The 23,358-nt window shown below is 42.1% G+C and overlaps 1 protein-coding gene and 1 long non-coding RNA gene across 2 annotated transcripts; one reads left to right on the plus strand and one right to left on the minus strand.

Annotated features, from left to right (window-relative positions):
* The first annotated feature begins 1,066 nt into the window (after window positions 1-1,066).
* On the plus strand, window positions 1,067-22,995 carry LOC143643469 (uncharacterized). The gene is made up of 3 exons (XR_013156293.1): window positions 1,067-1,340; window positions 1,451-1,573; window positions 22,742-22,995. It is a non-coding gene; the product is annotated as an uncharacterized LOC143643469 (long non-coding RNA).
* Window positions 15,113-20,398, minus strand: FOLR2 (folate receptor beta). Its single transcript, XM_077112088.1, has 5 exons — window positions 20,270-20,398; window positions 18,958-19,118; window positions 16,024-16,212; window positions 15,773-15,908; window positions 15,113-15,616 (listed from the first exon to the last, which is right to left on the minus strand). Exons 2-5 carry the CDS (start codon window positions 19,105-19,107, stop codon window positions 15,315-15,317), a joined length of 777 nt encoding a protein of 258 aa, XP_076968203.1. The 5' UTR covers window positions 19,108-19,118; window positions 20,270-20,398; the 3' UTR covers window positions 15,113-15,314.
* Window positions 22,996-23,358: the final 363 nt, after the last annotated feature.

The following is a 23,358-nucleotide window of genomic DNA, read 5'->3' on the forward strand; positions in this document are numbered from 1 at the left end:
CCTAAGAAATCCCGCAGGGCTAACCATAAAGATCCGAATCCCTCAGACCAGGGCCTGTGCCCTGGGACCCCTCACTCCCCGTCCCCGCAGCCCTTCCCGGCCAAGGGTAGGGGCCCTTCCCCCTCTCGGCCAAGTTCCCTGGCATCACTCCCCCTTGCCCGCAGGGCCAGCCTTGAGGGGTTCAGCAGTCCGAGACGAGGAGGCCCCTCCTTATCCCACTAGAAGAAAGTTCCCCCAAATCCCCGACCTCTCCCCAGAGACCCGGCCACCTCGCGCAGGCCCCCACCTCCGGGCTTCTCCGGTGCCCCTTCCCCGGGAAAGCGGCCCTGGACTCTCAGCGGCCACTTAAGATGGCCATCCGCCGCCGCCGCCGCCACAACCCCCCACCCCCCGCCTTCCGCCCCGCCCGCTGCCCCGCCCCCGCGGCTCTCGGCGGAGACTGTGGGTAGGACGCTCGCTCCGCCTCAGCCGGGTCGCGATCTCGGCCCCGGAGCCGCTGATCGAGTGACCTCGGGCAAGTCACCGCTCCTCTCCGAGACTCGGCTTCCAGCTCTTTAAAATAGGGAAACTGTTAGGAGCGCAGACTCAATGGGACGGTGCTTGTAAAGCTCTCGGCACAGGGCCTGGCACCCAGCAGGCGTTCCCGAGCGGCGGCTATTTTTATTATTAATTAAGGAGTAAAGAAGGTGACAGCTGTGTAAACTGTAAAGCGCGGCTGCGGAACGAACGGGTATTATTAGCACCCACCCCCACCCCGGCTACTCCCTCCAAGTCAATAAACTTGCTCCCCTGTGGGCCGAACGCCGAGCTGGTTGCACCCAGGACTCGGCACGCTCCGACGCCCCCCGACTTACCCGGCCCCCTCTGGCGGCGGGCTGGGGGAGAACGCGGCCGCCGGAGAGGGGGCGGGGCGTATAGGAGGGTCTAGCCCTCCCCTTCCCAAAAAAAGACCTAGCCTTTGGCGGCGTCTCAGGGGAGTCCGCTTCCTGCCCCGCCCCTCCTCCCCTGGCTCCTTAAAGGCGCAGGCACCCAGCCGCGTGCTCAGTAGCCAACTCCTTGTCCACCGAACCCTTCGACGTCTGAGAGAACTTTCCTGTTGCTAAATTAAACCTGTTGACGGAGTGCGGGTCAGTCCTGACAAGATCCTTCCTCCATTTCAAATATCCATTGGGTTAGACCCGCGGGAACAAAACCTGCGACGTGGAGGGAGCTTTGTGGAACCGTTCAGACCAGATAAATATGATAAAGTAAGAAATTTCCGCTCCCACCCAGCAATGTCTCCAGACCCCACCAATCAGTACCCGGCTTCCCTCGTCAGTCACCTCTTCATATGAGGAAAGGTGAGCCTGGTGTGCGGGGGCAAGAGACCTGGACTAGAAACGTGTGTCCTAAGATGGCCACTCACCTCAGCAGGTCCCTGCGCTCCACGGGGCCTCTTTTCCACCCATAGAACTGTGGTCAAGGTGTGGAGACAAAGACTTCCTCTGGGGAGAAAGGGAAATGGAAGTTCCAGAGACCAATTCAGGCCTAGCCCCTGGGGGCTGAGAAGAGACGCAGCAACTCTCCAAGACAGGTATATCTACAGAAACCAGAAGGGGAGAAGGTGTCCAGGAAGGAGGCCTTCCCAACTCTCTGGGAAGGACCTAGCAGGGCTGGACCAGTTCCAGACTCTTGAATATTCCCTCCGCAGTCCACTCTCTCCCTCCTCTGAAGGTCCCAAGCCCCAGCTCTGCCCCTTCAGTCTGTCTACATGTTGGGCAGTGTGAATTTTTTCACCACCACTGGGAGTTCAGATCCGTCCCTGGACTCCTATTCCCAGCTGTGCTATTGCAGACTGAGTGCAGGGCCAGGCTGACTAGGGTTGGGGGAAAGGAGAGGTTTTGGAACCAATATAAATAATGAAGCCTTCGTGCTGCAAGAGCGACAGAACAAGGACTAGGAATGTGCAGGCACTGGGCTCCCATGCTTTCTAGGCAGCAGCTCCTTTCCCTCTCTATTTCCCTCTCTATTTCCTATACCACAAGGAAATAGAACGATGACTTGACAAATTTTTTTTCTTTCTTTTTGAAATATTTTGTGTTTTGAAATATGACATACATACAAACAATAAGTTTCAAAGTACATTGTAACAAGTAGTTATAAAACAGATTTCAGAGTTTGATATGGGTTGCAGTTCTACAATTTTAGGTTTTTCTTTCTAGCTGCTCCAAGACACTGGAGACTAAAAGAACTATCAATATAATGATTCAGCAGTCATACTCATTTGTTAAATCCTATCTTCTCTGTTATAACACCTTCTTCTCCTTTGATCCTTCTCCCAGTTTTTAGGGGTATCTGGGCTCTGCCTATTCTTTTTCATGTTGGAAAGAGGTGTCAATAGTATGGGATAGGGGGATGAAACTAGTTGATGTTTTTGAAGAGGCTGGCCTCTCTGGGTTTCAGGATTAATCTGGCCTAGGAACCATTTGGAGGTTGTAGGTTTCTTGAAAGTAATTGTAGTATGTAAAACTTTTTACATACATAATGTAGTATGTAAAACTTTTTTGAGGAACCTCAGATAGAGCCCTAGGTGTTCTTGAGGGTTAACAGGAATGGTTTTCATTGGGGTTTGGCAAACCGTGGTAATTAGCGGTATCTAGCTGAAGCTTGCATAAGAGTAGCCTCCAGAATAGCCTTTTGACTCCATTTAAACTCTTAGCCAGATACCTTATTTTGTTGCATTTTCCCCCCTTTTAGTCAGGAAGGCGATGTCGATCCCACAGTTCCAGGGCCAAGCTCATCACTGGCAGTCATGTTCCACGTTGCCAGGGAGACCTGGATGACATGTCCCACGTAGGAGGGAGGGTAATTATTTTACTTACAGAGTTGGGCTTAGAGTGAGAGAGTCCACATCTGAGCAATAAAAGAGGTTTCTAGAAGTAACTTTTAGGCATAACTATAGGTAGGTTTAGCTTCTCCTCTGTAGGATTCGGCTTCATAGGAGCAAGCGCTCAACTTCGCCTATTGACTTGGGAGTGCCTAATGTTTGACACAGTATCAGGAGTTTCCCAGGTGGTAAAGTTTAATAGTTCAATATTTTTTCTCCAGTCCTTCAGGGTGCTTTGCCAGTCCTTTTTAATTATCTGCCCACCATAGTCTGAGATATATCAGGTATTACATTAAGCTACACAGAATTACAAGCCCTCATTCCCACTCTGGGCTCCGTGTGTTTGGGTTGTTTAAATGAGCTATCCAGACAAGTTGAGTTTGATTATATGCTACAGAAAATGTAGATATTGGACAGAATAAATCTCTCTTCCTTTGATCTTATACATTAGGTGTAGTTCTAAGTAATGCCATCCTTACCCCTGTATTCTGATTTACCTTAGTCCCAACCTGTTTGACTTTGTCCTTATCGCTAAGTGAAGCCTGATCTCTTTTTTGGTGTCTTTAACAGTTGTTTTATGTAGCCGTGTTGGCTTTTCAGAGCTGCCGAACTCCAACACTGAGTCTTAGGTGTCATACAGGTAGCCAAAGTTCCACGGAAATATTCCGTTATACACAGCATCTCGAAATCTAGGAATAACATTTATAGCTCCAGACTGAATGTAACTGCTATGTGAGCTTACAATGTAGGCCCCAATTTTCTTATCAGTATTTTCTAAAAAAGACCGTACAACATTTTTTCTTTTGTTTCTGGCTTATTTTGTACCACATTATGTCCCCAAGGTTCATTTATCTTGTTAGATGCCTCATGATGTTGTTGCTTTCTGTAGCTGTTCAATATTATATCATATGTTTATACCACAGTTCACCATTCTACTTCTCAATGAATGTATCCTTCAGCCCCTCCATCTATTGGGCATTGTGTATAATGTCCAAAGTCAACAATCCATGTCTCACATTATCCTCACTTAATTGTACAATCATCAACACTCTCAATTTTAGACAATTTTCATTGCTCCAAAGAGAAAAATAACTGAAAAACACACCCTCACCAAATAGAAAATCCGAATCTCCCCTTACCTCTTGTCCTTCCCCTGCCCCCAATTATTTACTCCTGGTTTTACTGTGGTACTGTTGATGTCTTCCTATTAAACATAGACCATAGCATGCAATAGTTGTTTTTCTCCATACCCCTCTATTATTGAGACTTTGTACAATATTCATACTTTTGAAGTAGTTCATTTATATTTGTGGTGTTAATCAGTAGGATACATGGTTCTATACAACCCCTCTCAATCATGTTCACCTTCAATATGGCAGTGTTACTTATAAACCCACTAATGAACTGCCTTCACTTCTATCCATTCCCTTATATTTAAGTTTAACCTCATTAGCTAACCTATTCACCCATCTCTAGCTTCTATGTATCTGTACTTCCCCTATTTTCTTTATCATGAGCCTCTGATTTTACCTTTACATAGTAGTGAAATCATAACAGTATCTCTCCCTTTGTATTTGGCTTATTTCACACGGCATTATGTCCTCAAGTTTTATCCATGTTGTCATATGCTTTAGGACCTCATTTTGCCTTACTACTGCATAATATTCCATCATATATATACATACCACATTTTGTTTATCCACTCGTCTGTTGATAGGCACATGTATTGTTTCCATCTTTTGGCAATTGTGAATAATGCTCTATGAACAGTGGTGTGCAAATATTTGTTTCTGTCACTATTTTCATCTCTTTTAGGTATAAACTAGTAGGGGTATTTCCAGGTCATAGGGCAACTAGATATTTAGTTTTCTAAGCAACTGCCAATCTGTCTTCCATATCAGCTGTACCATTATACATTCCCACCAGCAGTACATAAGTGTTCCCATTTTGCCACATCCCCTCTAACATTTGTAGTTTCTGTTTGTTTAATAGCAGCCATTCTTACAGGTGTGAGGTGATATCTCATTGTAGCCTTGATATGCATTTCCCTTATTGCTAATGAAAATGAGCATTTCTTCATGTGCTTTTTAGCCATCTGTATTTGCTCTTCAGAAAAAATGTCTATCATATCTTTAGCCATTTTATGATTTGGTTTTTGTTCTTTGTTGTTAAATTGTATGATTTCTTTATGATACAGGATATCAAACTTTTATCTGATATGTGATTTCCAAATACTTTCTCCCATTGAGTTGGCTGCCTCTTCACCTTTTTGAGAAAGTCCTTTGAGGCTCAGAAGCATTTGATTTTGAGGAGTTTCCATTTATCTACTTTTTCTTTTGTTGTTTGTGAGTTGGGTATAAAGTTTAGGAATCTACCTCCTATTACTAGGTCTTAAAGATGTTTCTCTGTATTTTCCTTGGGGAGTTTTATGATACTGGCTCTTATATTTAAGTGTTTGATCCACTTTGAGTTAATGTTTATATAGGGTCTGTTCCTGTTTGCTAGCTGTGGGAATGTGATATACCAGAAGTGGAAGGATTTTAAAAGGAGGAATTTATTAACTCTCAAGTTTACATGCTCTAAGGCCATGAAAATGTCCAAATTAAAGCAAGTCTATAGAAACGTCCAAAAATCTAAAGCATCCAGTGAAAGACACCTTGGTTCAAGAAGGCTGATAATGTTCAGGGTTTCTGTATCAACTGGAAAGGCACATGGTAAACATGGCCATATTGCTAGCTTTCTCTCAGAGCTTCTTGTTTCATTAAGATTCCCAGGGGGCGTTTTCCGTCTTCATCTCCAAAGGTCTCTGGCTGTGTGAGCTCTAATGCTTTTTCCAAAATGGTTCCCTCTTAAAATGCTCCAGTAAGTAACCCTACCTTGCATGGGTAGAGACACATCTCCAGGGAAACTATCTAAAAAGTTACCACCCACAATTGGATGGGTCACATCTCCATGGATAATAAAAAAAGCTTCCTTCCAGCAGTATTGAATGAGGATTAAAGAACATGGCTTTTTAGCAGGTTACAAGATCAACATTCAAAAATCTGTAGCATTTCTATACACTAGCAATGAACAAACTGAGGGGGAAATCAAGAAACGAATTCCATTTACAATTGCAACTAAAGGATAAAATACTTAGGAATAAATTTAACTAAAGAGACAAAAGACCTATACAAAGAAAACTACAAAAACTGTTAAAAGAAATCACAGAAGACCTAAATAGATGGAAGGGCATACGGTGTTCATGGATTGGAAGACTAAATATAGTTAAGATGTCAATTCTACCTAAATTGATTTACAGATTCAATGCAATACCAATCAAAATCCCAACAACTTATTTTTCAGAAATAGAAAAACCAATAAGCAAATTTATCTGGAAGGGCAGGGTTCCCCGAATTGCTAAAAGTACCTTGAGGGAAAAAAATGAAGCTGGAGGTCTCACGCTGCCAGACTTTAAGGCATATTATGAAGCCACAGTGGTCAAAACAGCATGGTACTGGCATAAAGATAGATATATCGACCAATGGAATCGAATAGAGTGCTCAGATATAGACCCTTTCATCTATGGACATTTGATCTTTGATAAGGCAGTCAAGCCAACTCACCTGGGACAGAACAGTCTCTTCAATAAATGGTGCCTAGAGAACTGGACATCCATATGCAAAAGAATGAAAGAGGACCCGTATCTCACACCCTATACAAAAGTTAACTCAAAATGGATCAAAGATCTAAACATTAGGTCTAAGACCATAAAACAGTTAGAGGAAAATGTAGGGAGATATCTTATGAATCTTACAATTGGAGGCGGTTTTATGGACCTTAAACCTAAAGCAAGAGCACTGAAGAAAGAAAGAAAGAAATGGGAGCTCTTCAAAATTAAACACTTTTGTGCATCAAAGAACTTCATCAAGAAAGTAGAAAGACAGTCTACACAATGGGAGACAATATTTGGAAATGACATATCAGATAAAGGTCTAGTATCCAGAATTTATAAAGAGATTGTTCAACTCAACAACAAAAAGACAGCCAACCCAATTACAAAATGGGAAAAAGACTTGAACAGATACCTCTCAGAAGAGGAAATACAAATGGCCAAAAGGCACATGAAGAGATGCTCAATGTCCCTGGCCATTAGAGAAATGCAAATCAAAACCACAATGAGATATCATCTCACACCCACCAGAATGGCCATTATCAACAAAACAGAAAATGACAAGTGCTGGAGAGGATGCGGAGAAAGAGGCACACTTATCCATTGTTGGTGGAAATGTCAAATGGTGCAACCACTGTGGAAGGCAGTTTGGCGGTTCCTCAAAAAGCTGAATATAGAATTGCCATACGACCCAGCAATACCATTGCTAGGTATCTACTCAGAGGACTTAAGGGCAAAGACACAAACGGACATTTGCACACCAGTGTTTGTAGCAGCATTATTTACAATTGCAAAGAGATGGAAACAGGCAAAATGTCCATCAACAGACGAGTGGCTAAACAAACTGTGGTATATACATACGATGGAATATTATGCAGCTTTAAGACAGAATAAACTTATGAAGCATGTAATAACATGGATGGACCTAGAGAACATTATGCTGAGTGAGACTAGCCAAAAACTAAAGGACAAATACTGTATGGTCCCACTGATGTGAACCGACATTCGAGAATAAACTTGGAATATGTCATTGGTAACAGAGACCATCAGGAGTTAGAAATAGGGTAAGATAATGGGTAATTGGAGCTGAAGGGGTACAGACTGTGCAACAGGACTGAATACAAAAACTCAAAAATGGACAGCACGATACTACCTAATTTTAATGTAATTATGTTAAAACACTGAATGAAGCTGCATCTGAGCTATAGTTTTTTTTGTTTATTTTTGTTTTTTTGTTTTTTTATATATTTTTGTATTTTTATTTTTATTTTTTCTCTATATTATCATTTTATTTCTTTTTCTGTTGTCTTGCTATTTCTTTTTCTAAATCGATGAAAATGTACTAAGAAATGATGATCATAAATCTATGTGATGATATTAAGAATCACTGATTGCATATGTAGAATGGAATGATTTCTAAATGTTGTGTTAGTTAATTTTTTTTAATAAAAAAAAAAGTGAAAGAAAAAAAAGAAAAACTGCTGTTAGGGTGGGCCACAGTGGCTCAGTGGCAGATTTCTCACCTGCCATGCTGGAGACCTGAGTTCAATTCCCAGTGCCTGCCTATGTTTAAAGAAAAACCTGCTGTTATTATTATTATTTATTTTGTATGATGCAGAGTGAGGGTCACATTTCATTCTTTTTCCATGTGAGTATCCCATCATTGCAACAGCGTTCGTTGGATTATTTTGTTTTGTTCTGTTTTTTTTTTTTGTTGGTTGGTTTGTTTTCTGGGGGAAGTGTATGGGCTGTGAATCGAACCTGGGTCTCCTACCTGGCAGGTGAGAATTCTACCATTGAACTACCTTCGCACCCTCTGCTGTTATTTTTTATCAGATGGACATAGAGATATACAGTGAGAGATACATATAGATAGGAAACCAGACAATAAACACAGACATGCAAAAAATAAAAAAAAATAATAAAAAAAAGAACATGGCTTTTCTGTGGTCTACAACAGATTTGAACCAGCACATTCCACCCTTTGGTTCCCCAAAAGACATGTTCTTTCCAGATGCAAAATACATTCATCCCATCACTGTATCAGAAAGCCTTAAACCATTTCTGTAACATTATGCAATACAAAGTCAGAAACAGTACAGAATCTCACCAAAATCAGCTACAGGCATGGTCTGTCCTAATTCCCAAATTCTCCTCTGGCCCTGGACCTTTAAAAGTCAGAACAAGTTATTTGCTGCTAACATATAACAAAAAGGGACAGTTATAACGTACATTTTCCCATTTTCATAGGGAGATATTGGAAGAAACACAGGGATTACCTGACCCAAGCAGTTTCGAAAAACTGCAGGGCAAAGTCCATTAGATTTCAAAGTCTGAGTGTCATTTATCTTCCGGGTTTTAGAAAGCAGCAGTCCCACCCTTTCCAAGGGCCTATGCAGCGACCCGCCTCTCTCTAAATGCAACCTTGGGGGACATTGGGGAGAATACCTTTGTGCTGGTTTGAAAGGATGTATGTCCCCTAGTAAGGCCATGTTTTAATCTAAACCCATTTCGGAAAGGCAGTATAATCCCTATTCAATACTGTATGTTTGAATCTGTAGTTAGATCATCTCCTTGGAGATGTAACCCAGTCAGGAGTGGTTGTTTAAACTGAATTGGAGGAAGTATGTCTCCACCCATTTGGGTGTGTCTTGATTAGTTTCTGAAGTCCTATAAAAGAGGAAACATTTTGGAGAATGAAGGATTCAGAGAGAGCAGAACAGAACGACATAGCCACGAGAAGCAGAGTCCACCAGCCAGCGACCTTTGGAGAAGGAAAAGGAAAATGCCTCCCAGGGAGCTTCATGAAACAGGAAGCCAGGAGAAGAAGCTAGCAGATGACGCTGTGCTCGCCATATGCCCTTCCAGCTGAGAGAGGAACCCTGACTGTGTTCACCATGTGCCTTTCCAGATGAAAGAGAGACTCTGGCTGTGTTTGCCATGTGCCCTTCCACTTGAGAGACAAACCCTGAACTTCACTGGCCTTCACTGGCATCTTTTACTGGATGCCTTAGATTGAACATTTCTATAGACTTGTTTTAATTGGGACATTTTCTCGGCCTTACAACTGTAAACTAGCAATTTATTAAATTCCCCTTTTTTAAAGTCATTCTGTTTCTGGTATATTGCATTCCGGCAGCTAGCAAACTAGAACAACCTTTTTCTCGGCTCCACCCTCTCCAAGTATGGGGCCACACCCAGGCCCTCTGCCATCTGTGGGGCACTTGCTCAACCCCTCCATGTGGTGGCAGCCAGGTTCTCCTTAATCCCCAAGGAATGTACTCCACCCTCTCCAAGGCTTGAGGCAGCACAACTCTTCTACTAAAAGGAGATGGAAGGCCCAGCCTCTGCCTTCTGGGCATATTCACCTCTCTAAATGCATGGGTGGGTCTGCTCTCCTGGCTCAAGTTCTTTTAACTTCAGACTTCAGAGTCCATAGTTCTGCCTCTGAAGTTATTTTACCTTTACTTTATCCCTTTCCCGGGACTTTTAGTTCAGACTGCAGTGGTTGCGTTTATACAGATCCCACAGCATTCTGTTGCCTTTCTGTGCAGTAGGCTTGGATCATGCCCATCAGACAAGGAGTTTCCACAGATCCTTCCTGGGTAACTCCATCTCCAGTCCTGGCTTTCTCTGAAATACAGCTAACTGGTTCCATATCCTCACGTGGAGCACCATTCTCTGGGGTCTCCCTATGTGGAAGCCCAGAATTTTCTAGAACATCACCTTCTGGTTTCTTTGTACCCAAGAGTTCAGTTCTCAGCTTATCTCTTTCCTATTGCATTTCACTATAAGCTGCAAGGAGAAACCAGGCCACACTTACCACATTTAATTTGGAAATATCTTCTGCTAAATATCCAAGTTCATGGCTTTTAAAATCTGCCTTCCAGACAAAGCCACTAGTCAATTTGGCCAGATTATCTGATATTTTAAAACAAGGATCACCTTCCTTCCAGTTTGCAATCACACAGGCCTCATTTTTGTGTAGAGCCTTGTCACTAAAGTATCTTTAGAACCCACATTTCTACTAACAGTCTCTTCAAAGCATTCAAGGCCTTCTCCATCCGGTTCCTCAAAAAGCTAAATATAGAATTGCCATATGTGCTGGCAATACCATTGATAGGTATCTACTCAGATGACATGAGGGCAAGGACACAAATGGACATTTGCACACCAATGTTTATAGCAGCATTATTTACAATTGTGAAGAGATGGAAACAGCCAAAATGTCCATCAACAGAAGAGTGGCTAAACAAACTGTGGTATATATATACGATGGAATATTATGCAGCTGTAAGGCAGAATTAAGTTATTAAGTATGTAACAACATAGATGGACCCTAAGGGCATTATGCTGAATGAGATTAGCCAGAAACAAAAGGACAAATACTGTATGGTCTCACTGATATGAACCGACATTAGGGAATAAACTTGGAGAATTTCGTTGGTAACAGAGACTATCAGGAGATAGAAATAGGGTAAGATATTGGGTAATTGGAGCTGAAGGGATACAGATTGTGCAACAGGACTGAATATAAAAACTCAGAAATGTACAGCACAATACTACCTAACTGTAATACAGTTATGTTAAAACACTGAATGAAGCTGAATATGAGAATGATAGAGGAAGGAGGGCTGGGGGCACAAATGAAACCAGAAAGAAAGAAATGGTAAAGATTGAGATGATATAATCTAGGAATGCCTAGAATGTATAATGATAGTGACTGAATGTACAAATTTTAAAAAATGCTTTTGCATGAGGAAGAACAAAGGAATGTCATTACTGCAGGGTGCTAAAAATAGATGGTAATTAATATTTTAAATTTTCAGCTTATGTGTGAGACTTAAAGCAAAAAATGTTTATTTGGTACACAATTTATATTTTGACTAGTGCGTTTCCTGATATAATTTATGTATACAGCTTAATTGAACACCATGAGTACATGGAACCTTGAGTAGGACATGAGATTTTGTTGGTTTGTCCAGAGAGATGCCCCCATAAATCCCAGAGTGATTTGAACAATGAACAAAAAAGTATTTGCAGAGTCCCCTTCGGGGAGTGGTGAGAACGACGGAAAATTCAACTTCCCCAAGTTGAATTCTTGATATTCTCACAAGCAGTGTGGATAACCAAAGCTATAGGCTGAGCCCCCAGTCTTGGGTTTGTTCATACGAAACTTAACCCCACAAAGGATAGGTCAAGCCTACAAAATTAGGCCTAAGAGTCACCCCCAAGAGAGCCTCTTTAGTTGCTCAGATGTGGCCTCTCTCTCCAGCCAACACAACAAGCAAACTCACCACCCTCCCCCTGTCTGCATAGGACATGACTCCCAGGGGTGTGGACCTTCCTGGCAACGTGGGACAGAAATCCTAGAATGAGCTGAGATTCAGCATCAAGGGATTGAGAAAAACCCTAGAATGAGCTGAGACTCAGCATCAAGGGATTGAGAAAACCTTCTTGACCCAAAGGGGGAAGAGTGAAATGAGACAAAATAAAGTGTCACTGGCTGAGAGATTCCAGAGTTGAGAGGTTATCCTGGAGGTTATTCGTATGCATTAAGTAGATATCACCTTGTTATTCGAGATGTAATGGAGAGGCTGGAGGGAAGTGCCTGAAAATGTGGAGCTGTGTTCCAGTAGCCATGTTTCTTGAAGATGATTGAATAATGATATAGCTTTCACAATGTGACTGTGTGATTGTGAAAACCTTGTGTCTGATGCTCCTTTTATCTACCTTGTCAACAGACGAGTAAAACATATGGAATAAAAATAAATAATAGGGGGAACAAATGTTAAAATAAATTTAGTTTGAAATGTTAGTGATCAATGAATGGGAAGGGTAAGAGGTATGGTATATATAATTTTTTTTCTGTTTTCGTTTTATTTCTTTTTCTGAATAGATGCAAATGTTCCAAGAAATGATCATGATGATGAATATACAACTGTGTGACGATATCGTGAATCACTGATTATATATGTAGAACGGAATGATCAAAATAGGAATGTTTGCATTTGCTTGGTGTTTTTTGGTATTTAAAAACATAAAATAAAAAAAAAATTTTTAAAAAAGGCCTTCTCCATCAAGCTCCTCACAACTCTTCCAGAATCGTCCCCTTATCCCTTTAAAAAGCCATCCCAACATGTTTAGTATTTGAAAACCACAACAGCACCCCACTCTGAGTACCAAAATCTGCTCAAGTTTGGAAGATGTTGGAATGTGATATACCAGAGACGGAATGGCTTTTTAAAAAGGGGAATTTATTAAGTCTCAAGTTTACATGCTCTAAGGCCATGAAAATGTCCAAATTAAAGCAAGGCTATAGAAATGTCCAATCTAAGACAACCAGGGAAAGATACCTTGGTTCAAGAAGGCCGATGATGTTCAGGGTTTCTCTCTCAACTGGAAAGGTGCATGGCAGACATGGTGATATCTGCTAAATTTCTCTCAGAGCTTCTTGTTTCATTAAGCTCCCCAGGGGAGCTTCTTCATCCCCAAAGGTGTCTGGCTGTGTGGGCTCTAAAGCTTTTCCCAGAATGGTTCCCTCTTAAAGTGCTCCAGTAAGCAAACCCACCTTGAATGGGTGGAGACACATCTCCAGGGAAACCATCTAATCAAAAGTTGCCACCCATAATTGGGTGGGTCACATCTCCATGGATAATCAAAAAGTTCCCACTCAGCAATATTGAATAAGGATTAAAGGACATGATTTTTCTGAGGTCCGTAACAGATTTGAACTGGCACAGGGTTTAAGGTAAAGGGTCCTTTTTCCTTCTTTTGACTATTGATATCCAGTTCTCCCATGCCCATTTATTGAAAAGACGATTCTATCCCAGTTCAGTGGATTTGGGGACCTTGTCAAAAATGAATTGACCATGAGATTTTTTAGGTTTGTCCAGAGTGATGCCTCGATAAATCCCAGAGTGAGTTGAACAGTGAATGAAAAAGTATTTGCAAAGACCCCTTGGGGGAATGGCGAGAAAGGGGGAAAATTCAACTTCCCCATGTGGAGAATTCCTGATATTCTCACAAGCAGTGGGGACAACCAAAGCAATAGGCCAAGCCCTCAATCTTGGGGTTTGTTCATATGAAACTTATCCCCAGAAAGGATAGGCTCAGTCTATTTAAAATTAGGCCCAAGAGTCACCCCCAGAGAGCCTCTTTTGTTGCTCATAAGTATGATGGAGTTAGGTTCCAGATTTAGGAAGTCATAGATAGGTTTTTCATTCATAGTTTCAGCAAATATTTTTGAGGCCCTTCTATGTGTCTGATACTGGCCTAGCCCTGGGGGACACAGATCCTAATACATGCCCAGAAGAATAACTGTATTCAACATAAATTACTACATGGATCACTCCTTCCCCCCTTTAAGACTTTGCTTGTGTGATTGTGAAAACCTTGTATCTGATGCTCCTTCTATCTACCTTATCAACAGACGAGTAAAACATATGGATTAAAAATAAATAAATAATAGGTGGACAAATGTTAGAATAAATTTAGTCTTTTGAAATGCTAGTGATCAATGAAAGGGAGGGGTAAGGGGTATGGTATGCATGAATTTTTTTCTTTTTCTGAACTTATGCAAATGTTCTAAGAAATTATCATGATGATGGATATACAACTATGTGATGATATTGTGAGTTATTAATTATATACCAAGAATGGAATGATCATATGGTAAGAATGTTCATGTTTGTATATTGTTATGTTTAAAAAAATTTTTTAATTAAAATACATATATATATTTAAAAAAATAGAATACCAAATCCAAATTAAAAAAATCAATTGACCATAGTTTTGGTGATCTTTCTCCACCCTCTCAATTTGATTTCATTGGTCAATACTTCTATTTCTGTGCCAGTACCATGCTGTTTTGACCACTTTGGCTTTGTAATAGTTTAAAATCAGGACATGTTAATCCTCCTACTTTGTTCTTTTATTTATAGCTATTAGAAGTCTCTTTCCTTTCCACATGAATTTCTTTTTTCTTTTCTTTTTTCTTTTTTTTTTTCTGGCATGTGCAGGCTCCGAGAATCAAACCTGGGTCTTCAGCATGGCAGGTGAAACTCTACTACTGAGCTATCCTTGCACTGCCCCTTACAAATGAATTTTGGGGGCATGGGAAGGGACCAGGAACCAAACCCCCAAATGAATTTTGTAACTAGCTTTTACAAATCTTCAAAGTAGGTGTTGGAATTTTTATTGGTATTGTGTTGAATTGGTAGATCAATTTGGGTAGAATTGACATCTTAACTACACTTAACCTTCCTATCCATGAGCAGGGAAGGTCTTTCCACCTATTTAGATCTTCTTTCATTTCTTTTAGCAATGTTTTGTATTTTTCTGTGTACACCTTTACATCCCTAGTTAAGTTTATTCCTAGATACTTGATTACTTTAGTTGCTACTTTAAATGGAATTTTTTCCTTAGTTGTCTCCTCAATTAGGCCATTACTTGTGTATGGAATGACTATTTCACTTTCGCATGATAAGTAAGATCTGGATTCATACCCAGATCTAGTTACTCTAATCTGAAGAAATCCAAAAGCGATGGAATCTGTCCCTCACCCACCCACAGACTCACACCAAAACAATTCATTGGACATAAGGATGCCTCAATCTATTTATTAGAACTGGCTATCAGAGCAACCCCTAGTCCCATGGAGCAAGAACTGGGTGATGGAAGAGTGGGGTGAGTAATGGGCAGAGGTATACATAAGGCTCCCTCATTGGTGAGAGCTGAGCTAAGCCCAGTTTACTCACCCAGGCAGGCAGAGGGGAGGGCCAGGCCAGGCTGTTCTCAGACAGAGAGCCAGAGTAACAGCATCTGAGCCAGGCTGAGCAGGAGAGGCTGGGTCCAAAGGAACACAGCCCCAGCACTCACTGCTGCAACCTTTATATTAGCTGCATAGAACTTGGCCACCTCCTCGTTGGGGTTGCCATGGGCTGGGTCGAACCACATCTGGATGCAGCGGCCACTCCCTCGGCTGTAGTTGCTGACCTTGTAGGAGTTACTCCAGATACCCTCACACAGGGCGGTAGGTGTGGGGAAGTAGGACTCAAATGTGCGGCAGGTAGCCGTGGCTGGACACTTGTTGATTCCTGCAAGGGGAGAAAATAGTGGACATAGACCTTTAGCCCCTAGGCCCCAAAACTCATTGCTGGTACCCCTAGAAATTCTCACCCAATTCTAAATCCTCAAAGCCCGTTTTTGAAACCTAACCTCTCCCTAACATCTCCCCCTCCCCAGGCTCTCACCTGAGGTCCAGTCCCAGCCCTTGTGCCAGTTGCTTTTGCAGGTGGAGGAGGTGCGGCAGTCCTCCCACCACAGCTCACAGTCCTCTTTGCACAGGGGCACATTCAGGATCCGCTCTTTGCGCCAGCTCTCGTTCGCCTGGGTGGGAGGCGGAAAGGAAGGGCTCCTCTCAGCCAGGGATGTTGGCAGCCAGCCTTGAAGGGGACTGAGCTGGAGGCACCCTGCTGGGGCAGGGTAAGGGAGATACCAGTACCTGCTGGATCCAAGGCCCCAGGTTGGGGGAGCACTCGTAGAGACAGTTGTCCTGAATGAAGTGGCGCTTACAAACAGGCTCCATCCTGCCGCAGTGTTCCCAGTCGAAGTTATACAGGGCAGAGGTGTCCTTGTGCAGTTCCTGGCTGGTGCTGACTGAGCAGCAGGCCTTCTTCCTCCAAGGTATGCACTTGAGGGAGGGGGACGGACACAGGAATAACTTTCCCTCACCGCAGCTGTCTGACACCTCCAGCCTCTCCCCATTTGGTTCTTGCTCCCCACCCATCCCCCAAGTAGGTGTTTCCGAGGAATGCTCACTGTGAGAGCCTCCAGGAACCCCATCTCAGGGGAAACATAGTCACAACGGTATGGTCAGGGGGCTGTGGGAGCCCAGAGAGAGCCCTGTCTTGGGGGCAATAGCAATCATTTATATGGTACTTCACACTTCTAAAAAGTTATATTTATTTATTTGTAAAAAAAAATAATAATAATTGCATGCTTACTGTATGCCAGGCAGTGTTCTAGATGCTGAGAATACAGTAGAGAATGAAACAGACAGAAATACATTATAGTCAGGGAAAACAGACAATAAAACACTAAAAGAAGAGCATGATATGTCAAGGTAAGATAAATGATATGGAGAAAATTAAAGCAGGGAGTGGGAGATTGTTGAAATTTTAAATTGGGTGATTGGGAAAAGCCTTACTGAAAGATGACATTTAAGCAAAGTCTTAAAGGGGGAGAAGGAGTGATCCATGTAGTAATGTATGTCGAATACAGTTATTCTTCTGGGCAAGTATTAGGATCTGTGTCCCCCAGGGCTAGGCCAGTATCAGACACATAGAAGGGCCTCAAAAATGTTTGCTGAAAATATGAATGAAAAACCTATCTATGACTTCCTAAATCTGGAACCTAACTCCATCATACATATAGACATACCATATTTTAGCAAGTTTTTAAATATAGACTGGAATTCCAGGACTACAAAGTCTATACTATATGTTTTGTATGACTGAAATTATTCACTGTTTCAGAAAATCATGTCATCAGTGGCCATACTCCTTACAGTATCTTACAATATTTAAGATGTGAGTGGAATACACTTGTATCAATCTTCATTTGTAGCTGCCCCCTTCATAGTGATTTTGCAAATAAAAGGAAGTATGTGCTATTTCATGTTTTCTCATGTAATCACACCAGAGAATTTACATATTGAAATATACATTCTTTTATTACAAATTACTTTCTGTTTGCTTCTCCTCTGCATTGCAGATAGAATATAATGTTGATATTTTTTAATTGCATGTGCAGATTGGTTATATTAGCTTTGAATTTCATTCCCAGATAGTAAAGATAGTATAAAAATATTTGTCATAAAAGGAGACACTGAGTCTCATAGGGTTGCAATCCACAGGCATAAATTTTTATAGAATGTGTGAATGTAAAAACACTATACCCTTTATCACAGTCATAAGGGACTTTATCTTCTTCTAGTCCCGGCACTCCATGGGGCTGGCACATCATGAACAGAGAAATGGCCATCTTCCCCCACAGTTTCTCAATCTTCAAATCCCTACAGAAGCCCTTCCCAGCCCTACTACAAGGGCTGGTCATGTCCAATTCCTCTGAGTGCTTCTCTGGGCCTCAGTTTCCTCATTTGTGTCATATGGAGGAGAACTGTATCTACAACAGAGCACCACTGGGAATATGAAATCACGTACAGAAAACATAGTACCTAGTGGCACTCACAAATAACCACATATTATTGGTGGCATGGTGTCTTTTTCAAGGGGAGCACTAGGGTCACTTCAGCCTCCCCCCACCCCACCTCACCTTTATTTTCTCCCACAGCAATAACTCAGGATCTTACTGCGTCAAACATTAGGGACACCCAAATCACCTAATCTTGATCTGAGGCTTGCTCTTGTGAAGCTTATGTATGTAGCAGAGAAGCTTTGCCTACCTATAGGCATGCCTAAGGGTCACCTCTGAAGGACCTCTTTTGTTGCTCAGATATGGCCTCCCTCTCTCTAAGCCCAACTTTGCAAGTGAAACTATTGCCTTCCCCCCTACGTGGGACATGACATCCAGAGGTGAAAGTCTCCCTGGCAGCATGGGAGATGACCCCCAGGGATGAGCCTGGCCCTGGCACTGTGGGATCAACAATGCCATCCTAATCAAAAGGGGGAAAAGAAGTGTAACAAATGAGGTATCAGTGGCTGAGAGAGTTCAAATAGAGTCAAGAGGTTACTCTGGAGGTCACTCTTATGCAAGCTTCAGCTAGACATTGCTACCTATCATATTTGCCAAATCCCAACCAAAACCATTCCTGTCCATCCTAAAGAATACCTAAGGTATTATAAAGGATTCTACAAAGGTTCCATGCACTCAGGTAACTTTCTAGTAACCAACAACCTCCAGATGAGTCCCTGGACCAGATAAGTCTTGAAATGCAGTGGGGCCAGCCTCTCCAGAACATTAATTAGTTCCATCCCCCTATCCCATATTAGTGACAGCCTTTCCAATATGAAAAATTAAGAATGGCCATAGACCAAATACCCCTAAAGAGTGAGAGAAAGGCCAGAGATGATGGTAGAGTTATACAGAGAAGGTAGGGTTTAGCAGATGAGTATGAATGAATCATTACACTGATTTTTCTTTTTGCCTCCAGTACTTTAGAGAACCTAGAAATGAAAACCTAAAATCATGGAACTGTAACCCATACCAAATGTTAAAATCTGTTCTATAACTACTTGTTAAAATGTACTTGGAAATTTATTGCTTTTTTGTATATATGCTATTTTTCACAATTAAAAAAAACTGTTAAAATATAATAACTCAGGAAGTGTCTGACCCTTTGACCCCTCCTCAACCACCCTGACTTCCTCTTCCCTGTCAGCTGCCTCCTTGACCCAGAGCCACACTCCAGCCACACCTGGTCATGCAGCTTGTCCTCAGGGCCAGGCTTTGTCTTGTGGTGCTTGGCATCCATGCAGACGTTTAGCAGGTCTGTGCTGTCCTTGGCACTGCACGTGGCGACTACCCAGGCCAGAAGCAGCACAAGCGGTGTCAGTTTCCAGGCCATGACTCCTGTGCCTGCAGGAGGAGCTGTGGTTAGGGTGTGCAAGACCTAAGGGAAAAGAGCCACGCACAGGGGCCCCACTTCACTGCCTGCCTCAGTCTCTCCAGCTCCACTGTGATGGATGGGATCAAACCCTGAGGCTCCCTGAGGCTGAGGTAGAGAAGGCTGGCAAAGCAGGGTCTCCTATCCTCTCAAAAGGGAAATTGGGTGGGTTGGTGGGCAATAGTCCCAAGCTGGAGGAGATCCCTTTTGTCCACACCTTCCTTCTGGACTTCATCTATGAAAAGTAATTCAATAGTTCAGGCCCATCCCTCCTCCCCTGGAGCGGGAACTCACAGTGTCCTCATCCTGTGCCCCAGGAAGTCCCCTGTGATTAGATCCTGGAATACCTGGTTCCCATGCCCGTTTAGAAATCCTGTTAGCCCCAGGAAAGGTAGCAACTTAGCTCTGCTGAATTCTCCACACTATTCAGAGGATCAAATGAGATTATACACAGGATACCATTTAGTTAAATGATATAGAAATAGGAAAAAAGAGAAACAGTTTTGTTTCCTCTTTTTCATTCCCTAGTCTCTGAAATCCATTCCGCCTTCTCATCCTGTCCTAACGCTGACCTCCTCAGCCTCTCTGGGGTAATGCAGCAGCTCCCTATCCTATCTTCCAAAAAACAAATGCAGAGACCCTTGGGCCAGACAGATAGCATAAAAGTCCTCCACAGTGGAGCAGCCAACCAAACGCTTGGAGTCATGGGAGACACCCGAAGAAAAGGGATGGCCCCCTTCTCTATTCATTACCATCCCTCATCCCCATTCCTGTCATTACAGATCTGTTCCTTTGGGTTCTCTCAATATAGTACCAAGAGCTGAAAATGGAAACCCTTTCTCTCCCTCACCATTACCCACATGCAGTTGGTCAACAAGCCCTGCCAAAGATCCCTCCAAAAATCTTTTTGGAAATAACTTCCCATGGCCCTGTTTGAGCTCAGGTCTTTCCTCCTCCAATTCCTTCCCCTTCAGATCACCTTCCCCACAGGAGTCAGAGTGATCTTTCTAAAGAAAAATATGCTCCTCTCCTATGCACAAACCTGCTGATTTTCCCCATTGCGCGTGTCACACACACCCCCCATCCCCCACCCTACTCCTCAGCCCCGCTTAAGGCATCTTGCCTGGACTTCCTTTGCTGTCTTGAGCCTGCTCAGCTGTGTCTGGGTTGATCTCTCTCCAGGCTGGCAACAACTCCAGGCTCCTGGGCTGTCCCCACTGGTCTGTCCTCAGCAGCACAAGCAGTGTCAGCTGTGACCACAGAATGTTAAATCCCTACTCAGCTCTTCTGTTCTTCCTTCCCTAAACTGCTTCTTCAAGGTCAGCATATTCATTCCTGTTTTAATCTATCCTTTTACTTGTTAATTCCCTCATTCCAGGATCCACTCATTCAATAGTCATCAAAATTTTAGGGACTCATTCATTCTTCAAGGGGAAATCTGCATTTTTAAGGTACCTCAAGTGGTTCTTAGGATAAGGCTAGCTTGGTAGAGATATGATCCGGTGGAGAAGAACCCAGGCTTTAGTTTCAGGTGAACAAGACCCAGTGATTACTCCATCCCTTTCATGACTGGGAAAAACTATTGAACCTTGATAGGTTTTGGTTTCTTTGCCAGAAAATCATTGAACATTACGTATGGAAAAGCCTGATACATACTGAGTGGGCTTAAATGATAACTGTTAGGTTAATTCGTGAGCAGCCAAGAGGACAGAGGTGGAAGTTGAGGTAAAGAAGTCAAGAGTTTTGTTGAGGATCACAGAGCAAAAAAGTTGTCTCTAATCTGATAAATGTCAATATCTCATTCCCCAGCATTTCTGAAAACATAATTAAGCAATTTTTGTGGCCTGTTTTAAATAGAACTTTTTTTATGTTTGAAGTTTCTACCCATTGGTAGCACCATATATCATCAAATCTGAGTCACTGTCTATTGAAAGATGTACCATTATTTTTTTAATTTAAAGAAATTTTATTGATATAATATTATATATTCACATACCATGTAATTATCCAAAGTATACAATCGATGGTTCACAGTATCATCTTATGGCTGTGTATTTATCATTACAATTGACTTTTGTGTGTGTGTGTGTGAAAAATAACATATATACAAAGAAGCAATAAATTTGAAAGCATACCACAACAATTAGTTGTGGAACAGATTTCAGAGTTTGGTATGAATTACAATTCCAGAATTTTAGGTTTTTAATTCTAACTGCTCCAAGACACTGGAGACTAAAAGAAATATCAATATACTGATTCAGCACTCATAATCATTTGTTAAACCCAACCTTCTCTGTATAACTCCACCATCGCCTTTGATTTTTCTCCTATTCGTTAGGGGTATTTGAGCCCATTCTAACTTTTTCATGTTGGAAGGGGCTGTCACTAATATGGGATAGGGGATGGAACCAATTGATGTTCTGGAGAGGTTTGCCCCTTTGCATTTCAAGACTTATCTGGTCTGGGGACACATCTGGAGGTTGTAGGTTACTAGAAAGTTACCCCGGTGCATGGAACCTTTGTAGAATCTTATATAATGCCCTAGATGTTCTTTAGGATTGGCAGGAATGGTTTTGGTTGGGGTTTGGCAAATTATGATAGGTAACAATGTCTAACTAAAGCTTGCATAAGAGTAACCTCCAGGGTGGGCCACGGTGGCTCAACAGGCAGAGTTACTGTCTGCCATACCGGAGACCCGTGTTAGCTTCCCGGTGCCTGCCCATGCGAAAAAAAAAACCAACAAAAAAGAGTGACCTCCAGAGTAGCCTCTTGACTCTGCTTGAATTCTCTCAGCCACTGATATCTTATTTGTTACACTTCTTTTCCCCTTTTGGTCAGGATGGCATTGTTGATTCAACGATGCTAGGGCCAGGCTCATCCCTGGGAGTCATGTCCCACACTGCCAGGGAGATTTTACCCCCGGATGTCATGTCCGATGTAACTGGAAAGGATGCACCTTTATGTAATGTACCACAAAGAATGACCAGAAAAAAAAATTTCTGCCAATTAAATCACCTTTTTTATTACACTGATTATAAGATGCATACCAATTTTAGCAGATAAAACGTGAAAAAATGTACATCTTAGAATGACTAAAATATTAATCTGATTAACAGCCCAGCCTCTAAAGATCAGTTCAGGCCATTTAAACGTCCTTTATTCTGATTAGGACATCTTGCTACCTGAGTTGAAAAATTTAAGGGGCGTTTTGAGTTCCTAGAAAACTAGGTATCCTTATGATGGGGTCACCATGGTGACACATCCCTACAAGGTAAGGATCTGTAGCAGTTATTTGACATCAGCCTCACCATTTAGGGACTTGGGAGATGGTTGTGTTACCAAAGATGATTTACGACTGAGAGATTATGAACGCTCCAGGACGTGGAATAGAGTGTCAACTTGCAGGTGTCTGTCAGTATTCTGGGGTCCAGGAACTATGAAATTCCGTGGGTGGAAGGCAGATTCATAGCTCATAGACATTTGTCTTTGTTACATGTCTGAGAGATTATTAAAGTACCTAGAGGACAAAAACAAGCTAGATAAGCAGATAACCGTTGCAAAATTGTGATGACCTGTATTTGTCTTCTACCTACAGGAGGAAATTTTCTGCTATTTGGCCATTGTGCTGTGTTCACGATCATAGCTGCTTCATCTTCCTGGGTTTCTGAGCGACTATGAGGAATGAAACTCCCAGCCAACCCACAATGTCCAGGAAGCATCAGTGAGAAGGAAACTTTTGTTCTTTAAGCCACTAAGATTTGGGATTTGTTGTTGTCGTTATTGTTGTTGCCACACATACCCTTGGCAATTCTGAGTGATAAATCAAGTAATATTAAAACCTGATGCGTATTTGTCAAAAGTCTTAAGATAGAAGGTGTATGCGTGTGATATAGGTAATACAGCGATAATCCTAAATAGCTTAAAGCAATAAGGTTTTTGTTTTGGTTTGGTTTTGCTTACTCTAAACAACTGGGGACCTAGACCATGTCTCTCTACTCTGAAATCCAAACTGGAGGAGTAGCCACCATTTTTAATGTTGCCTGGTCACCATGGCAGGGAGGAACGAGAGTTCTGAAGAGACTAGTGATTAAATTCTCTGCAATGGAAGTGATTTTTGAAATTTGCTTTAAAATATTTCAGAAAGAGAAAAGAAAGGCCTCAATGAGATAAGTATGTCAAACCATAATAATGATTTTATTAGTATTAGTATTA

The sequence above is a fragment of the Tamandua tetradactyla genome, chromosome 8 (genome assembly GCF_023851605.1).
Source record: "Tamandua tetradactyla isolate mTamTet1 chromosome 8, mTamTet1.pri, whole genome shotgun sequence".
Classification (NCBI taxonomy): Eukaryota; Metazoa; Chordata; class Mammalia; order Pilosa; family Myrmecophagidae; genus Tamandua; species Tamandua tetradactyla.